The sequence below is a fragment of the Brassica rapa genome, chromosome A05 (assembly GCF_000309985.2).
Source record: "Brassica rapa cultivar Chiifu-401-42 chromosome A05, CAAS_Brap_v3.01, whole genome shotgun sequence".
NCBI classification, from domain to species: domain Eukaryota; kingdom Viridiplantae; phylum Streptophyta; class Magnoliopsida; order Brassicales; family Brassicaceae; genus Brassica; species Brassica rapa.
This window is the reverse complement of record NC_024799.2, coordinates 24,907,996-24,921,141: the sequence shown is the minus strand read 5'-3', so window position 1 is coordinate 24,921,141 and position 13,146 is coordinate 24,907,996. Positions and strand designations below refer to the sequence as shown.

General features: G+C 33.4%; 1 protein-coding gene across 1 annotated transcript; it reads left to right on the top strand.

Annotated features, from left to right (window-relative positions):
* The first annotated feature begins 8,296 nt into the window (after positions 1 to 8,296).
* Positions 8,297 to 11,667, top strand: LOC103870329 (golgin subfamily A member 5). The gene is made up of 4 exons (XM_009148454.3): positions 8,297 to 8,472; positions 8,542 to 9,046; positions 9,785 to 9,907; positions 10,227 to 11,667. The coding sequence occupies exons 2-4, from the start codon at positions 8,576 to 8,578 to the stop codon at positions 11,475 to 11,477; spliced, it is 1,845 nt and encodes a 614-aa protein (XP_009146702.1). The 5' UTR covers positions 8,297 to 8,472; positions 8,542 to 8,575; the 3' UTR covers positions 11,478 to 11,667.
* Positions 11,668 to 13,146: the final 1,479 nt, after the last annotated feature.

Below are 13,146 nucleotides of genomic sequence, written 5' to 3'. Positions count from 1 at the left end.
AATTGAAGTTTCAGGTGCTTATGTGGGCGATTGAAAGCATGGTAAGCCATAGGCTTAACAGGGTGATCTTTGCGATTGATGATGACGTGATAGTTAGTGCGGTCTCAAGACCAAAAGCATGGCCATCTTTCAAAGGGATGAGTGCTGTTATTTTGTTTGAGCTAAGAAAGATTGAAAGGTGGAGTTTTTTAAAAGAAGTGAAATTCAGGAATAGAGGTGCATTTCTCATTGCTCAAAGTGTTACTAGGGACCTTAGGCTCCAGTCCTATGTTGCAGCAGGTTATCCTTTTTGGTTGCAGGACGTCTTTGAAAATGAGAAACGTTTGGCCTCTCTTTGACTTGAAGTTGTCTCCTTCGAAAAAATTTTGGTACACTAAAGACTTTGGAGTGTTAGTTTGTCCTTGGTTTAGAATTGCTTTTTGTGTTGGATCCGTGTAAAGGAGGTGTTTGCAATGTTAATCTTTGTGATATATGAAACTTCAGATGACAAAAAAAAAGAAGTGCAAATGTTACGTACGCGGTCCGATCTTCTATATTTTCGTCAAACTTTTCCAAGTGTCGTTTTATTTAATACCTTGTCATCTGTAAAATTATATGACCATGAGATGTCACCTGCTTTCAGGACTCTATCTTTAGTGCTTACGCATTTCTATATGTTTCTTAGTTTTTCATAACAAAAATATTACTAGTATCAATTTTTAACAAAGTAATAATAATAATAATAACAATAATAATAATAATAATAATAATAATAGTACCATGATATTCTTTCAACAATAATTTCCTAAAGAACAAGTTCCTCCCAATACAATTGTCTTTGCTAGATAAGACTTTGCGTAAGAGCATATTATAGGTTCTCAATTACCACTGATTCATGATGAGCTCAAGTCTTATGACTGGATTAAAATCTTTAAATTATATAGACATGTAAAAGATATACTCTGAAAGTCGAGATTTAATCGCTCAACCACGTTTGTAAAATGCTTACATTGCAAGAAATAACATAGTTTTAATGTTTGATATTAAAACATATGTTAATTTTACTTTGGTCTATTTTATGAATAAACTTTTCAGCAAGAGTCCTAATCACATTAATCTCCTCTTTCAACAAACACTAAAGCTTCATTAGGTACGTCACCGTCTCATAAACGGTCACACAACTTTCTCACCAAAATCGTCATTTCAACTATTTAATATGAATTTTCGTGAGACGACGTGAATGAAACTTCCTATAAACTAATAGTTATTTTCTTTATTAGAAATAACTCGAAGCAAAAACAAACTTCCAACGAATGCGACGTAGCCGCTTAGGCAAAGATCTGAAAGCATGTACGTAGTAGAGTTTTTTTTGAAGAATTACCTTCGGTACTACTTTTGTTTACCTTCGTTACTAGTACTTAATTACTAGTATACTTTTCTTTCAATCATTTAATAACTTTCTAAAACAAATATTTGTTAGAAGTATTTTAGTCTTGAACAACAGAAGCACTGATGCGTGAAATTAATACTTAGGTCGTTTATAGGTTTTACTTTTTGAAAAAAAAAAAAAAATTTAGGTTGCATTCATAAGTAAATGAGCATCTTAAGAACTTAAATATTTTTTTATTCGCCTTAAAAAATATTTTGTTTATAAAAAAAATTATAAATACTTTATTCATGTATTATTCTTTGTTTAGAAAATGCGAAACGATTGTGTTTACATATCGTCGACGATCATCTAAATTTCATGACGACAGCTATACATTTAATGAAAATCAATAACGAAGCCAAACTACGCAATTCTTACCATCTTAGGTTTGCAACAAATGTTTTTTTTTTTTGCTTCAAGTTTGCATGCACCATTTATTTACAATTTCACTTAATTGGCCGCTTGTAACCATACTAAACGACAGTTTCACAGGTAAATAAACAGCATCACTCAAAATATTTTTTTGGTGTAAATGTTAAGATTTATACCAGGTTTTTCTTTTACATAGTTATGGAAAACCACTTATTACAACAAGAAGAAAACAGAGCAAGCAGTTACAAGATGAGTATTTTGCTGTTTATAAATTGTCAACCAGAGCAAGCATCACTCAAAATATTGTTAACCAGTTGCTACGATATATATAAATAATTAATATCATTCAAAACACTGTTCTAGATACAAAACTTATTTTGCTGTTTATAAATTGCAATAGCATTTTATATTATATACCATGGGTATATACTAGCTAGTATATACCCATTACCGCGCATGAAAATAGATCATAAAAAGAAAAAAAAGATCCCTTTAGCACAAAGAAAAGGCACGAGAAGAATCTGCCATGTAATTCGTGGATGGTTCCTAAAATGATAAATCTACACATTTCTTTATATAAAATGTTCAGAAGACGGCATAACTATTTTGTTGTTTGTGGAAAGTGTTGCGAGATGTTTCATGAAACTCAGAGTAATAAGTTGCTACTTTTGCTTTTTATTATTTCTATTTCTGACATTTTTTCCATTCCCTAGCAAATTAAAGACAACTTTATGAACTGTAAATGTCTACTATTTTTCCTTTTAGTTTTGATAATTTAATGTCGATTTCCTTATCATAATAATATTATAAGACAAAAACGTACACTGCATTAAATGATGCAAATCATGTTGAAGCCAATGGTGTACCTCCTGCATGACACAAATACGTCGGCACCACAAATTGAGATAATTAAGAATTTACCCTAGCTATGACGAGAATACTGTAAGTATTCCATTTATTATGTATCATTTGCTATTCAAATATTTCGAGCGTTGATTGATAAGGGTTAAGAACTACAACTATAACAAGATCACTTAGATTTTACCAGTATCTCTCACATTTCCCCAAAATTATATTTTCGTGTAGTGATGAACTTAACCTTATATAAACTCTCTATTTACAGCCGAAATTTTGGGATGTCTGACTGTCAACTACGTCGATTAACTCTTAGATTTTGAGTAAGTATACGTACCATATAAGATGTCACTATATTACACATTTACCTGTAGAATTTAATACACCTGATGATAATATTCGCTTGCATATTGTTTTACATTTATTTCTCCTAAGTAGGGGACCAAAGCTATTTGTTGAATTTTATATGAAAACCAAGGCTTATGCATGCGGAAGGAGAGGACCACATATTTCCTTTACATAATAAAAATATATGCACTATTTAGATATATAAAACCCTAAAATTTATGCAGCCGATATCTTAGACTTGGACCGACAATACTAATTTCTCAATTATATGTAGAAAATCACAAGCAGCCAATAAATTCACGTTGAGAAAATACGCTAGTAGATTCATAAAAGTAAACTGAAGCTCAATAATAGAAAAAAAAAATAGAAACAAACAACCATAATTTAATACAATTCATGCACATAAAGTTTTGACTGCACTTGCTGCATTTATTTATGGATAATTCTTTTAAATAGTATTTTTTAAGTTTTTGTCACAAAATAGAATTTGAAAAAAAGAAAATGATCAAAATAATCTTTTTATTTTGAAAATTTTAATTTTTTTTTTTTTTAAATTTGAAACTATATCCCCAAAAACAAACCCCTTAACTCTAAACCTTAAGTTTAAATTAGTTAACTCTATGGTAAAAATGTATTTTTATGTTACAATAAAACTTATTTTGGTCATTTTTCTTCATTGAAGACTATTTTTTGTAAAGGTAAACTAAAATTGTTATCTTATAGAATTTCTCTTTATTTATTAACCAGATTCATGTTATTGATGGAGTTGAACTATTGACTATTGCGTAATTATCGTTATTCACAATACTTAAAAAGTTTTAAGCTTTCAGTGCATAATCTTACTAACAATGACATATAATGCCTTCAAAATTTTATCCAACTTGGAGGATAAGTTTAAGAGTGTGGGCTGGAGGAAGACAAAATCTATTTGAATCTTTTACGTATAAAAATAAATATACAAAACGTTATTTGATAAGAAACAACAAAATAAATAACATAAAATAAAAGGCACGGCTAAGTTTGGCGGTTGGGAGGGTTGAAAACAAGAAAGAGATGGCCGGACACTGGAAACAAATTTTTTTTGCACGCCTCTATTTCTCTTCTTCAGAGTTCTTCACTGTATCAAAGATTCAGGTCCCACTTCTATTATGTGTAAAGGTCCCATTTCAAATAAAAAATTAATTGCATAAAATATACCTAAAATGATATATTTAGGATTAGAGGTAGTATAACTCCAGCTCCAAATAAATTTCATTTGTTGACTCCTACTCTCGTTCTCTCGTCAACGAGAGTGAACGTGTTCCTTGGATATCATTATTCGACAACTTCTGATCAAAGAAAATTATAATCCATTTGAAATATTCAATAATATTGACAGATACTTTGAAAAAAGTTTTCAGTTTTCTTTTAATCTTAACTTAACTAGATTTCGATCCGCGTAACCATACGGATTTTTGTTTTCATTTATTTTTATATAAATATTTTGTTTTCAATTCTAAACTAGTATATATTATAATATATATATCTATCAATTTTTTAAAACATAATAAGTTTACGATATATTTTTTTCATTGAATAGATTGTTTTAAACTTTCACATGTATTTGTATTTTTTCTATATATATATTTTCTGATTATTATTTCATTATTAAAATAGTAACTATATATATAAAGATTAGTAAAATATTATTTTACTGTCATATTCAAAGCTATTGCAACATTTCACAAATTTAGAAAGTTTTTTAAAAATTAAACTTTTCGCTTCATAGATTTATATTATCGAGTAAATAATTAAATATTTAGTTTTTGTTTAATTTTTAAAATAAGCTATATAGTTTAAAATTTGTTTTCTTTGAGTTAAAGTAGTAAGGATTAATCATTGTTAGATAATATGATTTTTGTTATTTAAAAAAATCTTTATAGTTTTAAAAGTTAACATCGACAAATATTTAAATATTAAAAATGTGAAGATATAGTATTACAATATTAAATTATATCTATTCAATTTGTACTATCTATAAATTTAATGGATCATCTATTTTTTAAATCTAATTATTAATAATATAATAAAAAAATTTGGTAAGCCTAAAATTTAAATAATAAGATTAGATATTAAATATAACATGATTTTATAAGAATAAGTTTATTAGATTTATTTTCTAAAAAATTACACATGAGTTAAAGTTGTGACTTCTATTTTAATATATTACGTATTATCTTGAGGCTTCACGTGAGATGGTTAAGAAGTCACTATGAGAAAAACAAAAGTGGGATTTTAAATTGGGCCCACGCTGTGGCAGTAGCAGGCTGAGAGGTTATGGCCCACTTATGGGTCCTACAAGCCCATGATCCCAAAATTTCCAAAGAAAACGGAGACAACTTCTGTGTTTATCCGAAAGCCACCCTCACGCTTTGGATTATCTTCATTGGTACTTAATTATTTTTTCATTTATAAATTTGTCTTTTTATTTTACTGAAAATATAACTATTTGATGATAATATGAAATTATATAAAGAATAAAACTGAAGAAAATGCAGTGCTCAACAGACGTCCACATTCGTATGTTCACAAGTCACCGCAGTTTCGATTACTTTGATATGGCCGTTCATAGTTTTGCATAAAATGAGGTAGGTGTTCAGAATTGCAACGGGTTAAGTCTTCAAATGAATAAATTGAAGATACTAAATACCAGGTAATAACTGATGTCTTTGTGTGAAAAACAATTGTAAAAGAGAATAAATTTTCATTTTAGAAACTATACTCAGAGTATTAGCTAGTAAGCCGTCGACATCTTGTTGAAACAAACGATATTAGTTTGGTAAAATAAATAACCCAGTAAGGAAAAAATTGTTTGAAGTTTTGACACATTGGCCATTGCCATATCTTTTTTTTGAAACACTTTTTTTTTTAAACACAGCCATTGTCATATCATATCTAAACTTTAGGCAATCAATTATTACTGGGCTTGAGCTGGGCTGGAATGACTTATCTATTTTTGTGTGTTTACATGTGGACTTTTAGTAACACTATTCATGATGTTCGTTCATATTACAGATTACCTTTGGACTTTTATTACGCAACATTATAGGTTGAATAGTTCTTTCTATAAGACTTTGTTTTCAAATTCACCATGAAATTTATAAGTGATGTACCTGTTCAAAAACTTGTCCTGTTTTGACGAGAACTCGGCCGATTAATCGCTCAACGGTAGGTCAACATGTTAAAATGGTGAAATCGTGTAAAAAAACTGGTTGTAACAGTAAACTTGAACAAAAAATTATCCAGTTAATCGTTTTCCAAAGTTAAATTTTATCATTTTGATTGCAAGTGGTTACTACTTTCAAAACACCACAAGCAAAGATAATACTCGTAACACACACTCATATCGTTAAAACCAGCTATTAGTCATTAGTGACAAAATGTTTTGTTTCAAACAAGCGGGTTGGTTTGAAATATTGTTAAGTTCGGTCGGTTAATCAGCTGGTGAAATTTATGGATATGAACAAATCTCGAAAACTAAATAATTTTGGCTCATACTCAAACATATGGTCTTTGACTGGGTAGCATTTTTAACCCAAATTACAATGACTGTTTGTCATTTTCTTAACTATTCCAAGAAGTTGTTAATCAGGTGAAATTATAGTTCTTTTCATTTATTCTCACTACTGATAGAAGAAAAACGTACTCTCTTTGTTACTATAGATTTAATGAAATTAACACCCCCTTTTTCCTTCTCTTACCCACTTAACTTTTTCTTCTCAATTCTACTTTTTTACATTTCTCTCTTTTACTCCACAAAGTACCAATCACAGCATGATGCCTTCTTTAATATCATAATGTCTAGTTCCTCTAGGGTTGAGAGACCAGACAAATGAATGATAATCCAAGTATCAACTTGGTTCTGCTTCATTCAACTCTAATCATCTCTCTCAACTTTAATTGATTTATCTATTCCTTGTCTATGACGTGTTTGTTGCTCTCTTTTACTTTCTTCTGTTGTATGTGCTCCCATTATAGTAAACTTTAATTGATGTCTTGTCCTTGTAAAAAGGAAACAAAAGAAGATGATTACAAGTATAGAACTCAACTCCAAAAACACACACAAAAGCATAATTCAGAATTATAGTTTAACGATGCTGCAGGTGATAAATTATGCTTGTAACATTTATCCTACAAACCATTTGAAATGAATATCCGAACAGTTGGAATTATGATAACACAGTCATAATGAATATTTAAAGAAAGCCGGTTCACTCACGTTGTCTAATGGAGAAAAAGGTATTTGGGAACATGATCATATGATTTATGAGTCATAAGCATGATATTAACACGATATGGGGGTCCACCTTTGAATCTTCCAAATGAGCTACTTTATAAATAGAACCTACAAAATTCTTTTTCCCCATTTAATATTTATAAGAAAATAGCAAACTACATAAGCACATGCAGAACCGAACATACACTGCCTGGTTTTGCTTGTACATTTGGTGAAAGTGAAACAAAGAAGAATACAAACTATACGAATTAACGTTTTATGATCATTTTATAAGGTTTCTTTATATAAATGTTTCGCTGTGATTGTCCCAAGCGGTTGAATGAAATTATCGTTTATATCAAATCTAAAATGCATTTCAGTTTCAAAAAAAAAAAAAAAAATCTATAATGCATGCATCCGATTCATGTAAGAGAAGCCTAGAAACAATCTCTTATCTCCGAATCAAATAGTTGGTTGACTGATGGACATATATATGGTTAGGCAGAGGCACATATTTTAACCGAACATAGTTGCTCTCAACGATCCGTCAAACTAACGTGAAAGTGAAAATGGATATAAATTTATGACGCAACCAGATAAAATACAGTGTGGTTATTTACTTCTTTACTTGAAAAAAAAGTCAGAAGTCCAAGTCAAAAAAAGGCCGTCTAAACTCTAAAGTGAAATAAGTAGTGATTTGGTTTTTAGTTTTGGTTAAACTTGGTCTCTTTGGTTTATTCATTTTTTGTATAAAGATTAGGAGGCAAAAAAAAAACAAAACAACGAATTAAAGATTAAGATCGGATCCATTTTATTCGAATTCCGGACAAAAACTATGCAAAAGTACAGAATGTATTTCTTTATTTATTATTTGATCAACTATGCAACGTATTTTCTTTATTTTAAAAGTTCAGGACACGTGAAGAGAGGACCGATTGATTCAATCTGGTTTCCATTAAATTATTGTTCCGGTTTAATTCGGTTTACACGCTGTAAACCACGGGACAAGTTCCATTGACATTTCGCATATACCACCCATCCAGATCAAACCACGTGAACATGTTATATACAGTGTACCTCACCACAGAGGATCAGCACTCCCTTCGTCTTTTCCCTTTTACACTCTGTACTCCAAATACAGCAACCGTCACTTTTCGAATTCTCCCAATTCACTTTATCTTCACTCTCCCGAAGAAGATAGAAATCGCCATTGAAATGCTTTGAATCTCTCTCTGTAAGTACTCTTTTCTCTTCTACTTTTTAACAGATCGATGAACTCTGATCCATGGCTTCGTATCTCCAGGTAAGAGATCTCCGATTAGTGCCTTCTTTGGAAAATGCCGAGGCAGAACCAAACGGTGGAGAATCTGCTCCTCCTGGGGAAAATCAGGAAGCGCGGATGCTCCTCTCCGACGTCGTCGACTTCCTCCGTTCTCAGGGAAGGCTACCGTTTCAAGAGAGCGATTGTGGTTGGGAAAAGAGGAGGATCCACCACTCCTGTCCCCACGTGGAGGCTCATGGGCCGATCTCCTTCTCCGGCTGCTTCTCCGGGGTACGCGCTGTCGCAGTGCGGGAGCAAGACCGGGAGAGGAGGAGCACCTGCGGCTCCGGTGTCGGCGAGGAAGCTGGCTGCGACTCTGTGGGAGATGAACGAGATGCCTTCTTCGCCGAGAGGTGTGGAAGAGGTTAGAAAGGTTAGGAAGGAGAGAATCGCGCCGCTTCCTCCTCCTCCGCCGAGGTCGAGGTCGGTTCGTTCTGGTTCTCTGCCGCCTCACCTCTCTGATCCTTCGCATAGTCCTGTCTCTGAGGTAATCTAATTCGTTTTTACCAGAGGTTGGTAGCTCAACTAGAAAGGATCCTCGCCATTGTGTTAGAGGTCCCTGGTTCGAATCACCGCTGGGACGAAACTAATATTGCATTGTTGTGGTTATAAAAAGATTATGAGATTTGGCCCCGAACCTAGTGTTATTATTTTTGATTGGTGAGGAGGTAAAGGAATGTGCTTTGATTCGGTGTGATTGCTGGCGCCATGTGATTTGGTTTTTGACTGATCAAAGGAGAGAGAAACTGATTTGGTTTTGCTATGATAAGAAGTCTTTTGTGTGATTCTGAGGTCTGAATTTGGTCAAAGTTGCAACCTCCATTGAGTATTTTATTAATTAGTGGAGAATGTATTATAATAGTTCTTTAGGTGCAGTTTCTGATTGATGTTAAGAAGTGGGATTAGAGAAGATTAGAAAACTCTTGATCCTTAAGAATCTTTTGTCATGTGCTCTAACAAATCACGTTTAAGTGCTTATGAGAGGGTATGGTTGCTATATAAGTTGGTGCCGTTTAGTTTTTGCATAATTGAGTTTTTTTTTTCATTGATCATATGGAGGTAGTTGTGGTTGGTTATTAGCGGTTGATTTATTGGGGAATAATGTAGGCCTAGATTCTCTTATAATTGAGACCTAAGAAAAGATATCTACATATATAATGCTAAATATGGCAATAGACAGACAATGAGTTATAGGGAAGCTGAGAAACTCGTTGGTTTTTTGTAGAGGATGGAAAGATCAGGGACTGGAAGCCGACAGAGAAGAGCATCCTCCACTGTGCAGAAGCTTAGGCTTGGAGATCATAATGTGGTGGCTAGGGATCGTATTAGCAACGCTAGCTTCATGGATGTAAGTCGATTTTTTTTATTTTTTTTACTTTTGGGGTTGTGTGTCTTTGAGCATACTTTTGATTGTGCTGTGCATGTCATATGACTCTGGATGATGCATGTTAGACCATTAAGGGGGGAACACCTTTCTATCTGTAGCTTCCATACTTTGAGCATACTTTTGATTGTGCTGTTCATGTCATATGACTCTGGATGATGCATGTTAGAAGCATAAAATGTAAATATTTTGCCATGCACATATAACTTACATGTAAGTCAATAAGAGCAACAAAGAGGTACTGAATCCCATATGCTTACTCACATTCTTTTCTTGATTGCAGATTGAGACAAGATCACGGGGGGAGACACCGACTGGGTCAACAACCGTGGGAGTGAAAACACGGTTGAAGGATTGTAGTAACGCTCTCACAACATCGAAAGAGCTTCTCAAAATCATCAACAGAATGTGGGGTCAAGAAGACCGCCCATCTTCCAGCATGTCCCTCGTCTCCGCTCTCCACTCCGAGCTCGAAAGAGCTCGCCTACAGGTCAACGAGGTCATCCGCGAACACAGACCTGAAAACAACGACGTCACCTACCTGATGAAGCGTTTTGCCGAAGAGAAAGCAGCGTGGAAAAGCCACGAGCAAGAAGTCGTCGAGGCTGCAATAGAATCCGTTGCTGGTGAGCTCGAGGTGGAGAGGAAACTGAGGAGAAGGTTCGAGGGGTTGAACAAGAAGCTAGGCAAAGAACTATCCGACACAAAAGCAGCTCTGATGAAAGCGGTGAAGGAGATAGAGAACGAGAAGCGAGCGCGAGTGATGGTCGAGAAAGTCTGCGACGAGCTAGCGAGAGACATCAGCGAAGACAAAGCCGAGGTCGAGGAGCTGAAGAGAGAGTCTTTCAAAGTGAAAGAAGAAGTCGAGAAGGAGAGAGAGATGCTGCAGCTAGCCGATGCCTTGCGGGAGGAGAGAGTGCAGATGAAACTCTCGGAGGCTAAGCACCAGCTCGAGGAGAAGAACGCAGCTGTTGATAAGCTGAGGAACCAGCTTCAAACCTACCTCAAAGCAAAGAGATGCAAAGAGAAGACCCTCGAACCGCCTCAGACTGAAGAGTACCTAAACCACCATATTGGCTTCGGTTCTTATAACATAGAAGATGGAGAAGTTGAGGACGAAAACGAAGAAGATTCAGGCGGAGAAAGCGATCTTCACTCCATAGAACTGAACATGGAGAACAAGAGCTATAAATGGCCTTATGGGGAAGATAACAACAGAGTAGGGAGAAAGTCAACGCCGAGTAAAAGCCTTTCTTTACAAAGAAGCATCTCGGATTGTGTTGATTGGGTTGTACAGAGCGAGAAGCTTCAGAAAAGTGGAGACGGAGGATTGGACTGGGGAAGATCTGTTGAGGTTGAGCCTAAAGGTTACTTGGATGAAACGCAAGCTTATAAACCAAGCAAGGCTTCTTCAAAAGATCATCTCCTCTCGGGTCCAAGACTAAGTAACTTCCGTGGTGGATCAGTTTCGAAGTCGCGGTTATCTGATGCAGCCAAAAGTGAAAACCAGAATGCTAGAAAATCGAGATGGTAATGAGTTAAAAAAAGCTAGCAAATTTGGGAGCAGAGATCAATAGAATCTAAAAGACTTTTTACATGTACTAATGATCTACATTTTCTCTGTTCCTGCTCGTTTTGTCAAGTGTGGTTATTCTTCGTATGTAAGTTGAGAACAACAACAAAAAAAAAAGGCTTGAATTTTTGGACCGAAAATGATCCAAACATGCAAGAGCTTGCAGAAACTGTCTAAACACTATCCCCTCCTTTTTACCGTCAGAGTCTGTCTAAAAAATAAACACCGGTTAATTCGAACGGGCTTCTAGTTGTGGGCTTTTCTAATGTCCAGTTTCTCAACAAACTTGATGATTAGGCCCTTATCTTCCGCGCTTGTATACTATATACCATACCACAGGAGACCCGACTGGTAGTTCCCAACTTCCCATTATGATACTTGCACGAATTATATTATTTCTGAATTCTGAGTAACCAACTTTAAAAAAAAAATTTGGTGTAACGAACTTTTTAATTTTAACCATGTATATGTATTGTTAACACCATACGTAAATATGTACTCCTTCTGTTCCGAAATGTAAGATTTTCTATAAAAAATTAATGTTCCAGTATATAAAATATTTCAACTTTTTAGATAATTTTTAATTTATTAAAAACTATCATATTTAATAATCTATTTTATAATTGATTAACTATAACTATTTTATAGTTTTAATGATATTTTTTAGATAAATTTTTTTTCTTCTTAATATGTGTGTATTTTCCTAAACATCTTATATTTAGGAACAAATGGAGAATATTACTATGTTGTCAGCTCATCACATCTTTTGAAATATGTATAGCAGACTTGTTTTTTTTTGTATATACCACATGAGACAGATCCGTTGTTATCGTTTCTATGTTTATGATCCTTGGTCTGTTGGTTACCTATTTTACGTATCGTTGTCATGGCTACGTAGAAAAACTATCCAAGGTCAACTGTCTGTCGCATATGGCCGATTTAGTATCATTGGCCTGTTTGCTGTGCATAAAGTAAGATATTTGGATGTTTGACAAAGTTGATACTCGTATTTTAATTTCCACGTTATAAAACTCTTAAGATAAAAAATGTTGGAGAAAACCAACACGCAAGAGTTTTTTTGTCAAAGAAAAATGATTTTAATTGAAGATTGAATATGAAAACTGGAATTAGATAAATCTTTTGTCTAAGCACTTGCACCTGCTAATTTTTTTTTCTACTCGTTTTAGAAACATTCATTTTCTTTATGACAATTATAACTTTGTCTTTTGCATCGTGGCGTAAGGAATAATTAAACCAAAATGTACAAAGTCATCTAATCGTTTGTTACTCTGCCCATGTCGTTTACACGAACGCTACTATTAGTTCTAAAGATTCACGTATCTATAAAGAGAGTTTAGTCAACGAAGCTAAATCATTAATGAGTATACATTTTGTTAATTATATATCTAATCACAATTCAACTAATAAAAATAATTGATATAATACAAAATATCTTATAATTTCATTAAAAAAATTAAAATTAAATATATTTTAAAATTAAAATAATTTTCTAAAATAGTAAAAACAGAAAATATAGTATATTTCAAGAGTAGATTGTTATCTTTTTTTTATTATTGTTATCAATAAGATAATATATAAATTTGTCTTACCAAAATCCTTCTTCCAAAAA

What these genes read in the sequence shown, in the direction of transcription:
- LOC103870329 (XM_009148454.3), top strand. Translation starts at nt 8,576, where the DNA reads ATGCCGAGGCAGAACCAAACGGTGGAGAATCTGCTCCTCCTGGGGAAA. An exon ending in CGCATAGTCCTGTCTCTGAG is followed by an intron (nt 9,047 to 9,784) that starts GTAATCTAATTC and finishes GGTTTTTTGTAG; the next exon opens with AGGATGGAAAGATCAGGGAC. An exon ending in GCAACGCTAGCTTCATGGAT is followed by an intron (nt 9,908 to 10,226) that starts GTAAGTCGATTT and finishes TCTTGATTGCAG; the next exon opens with ATTGAGACAAGATCACGGGG.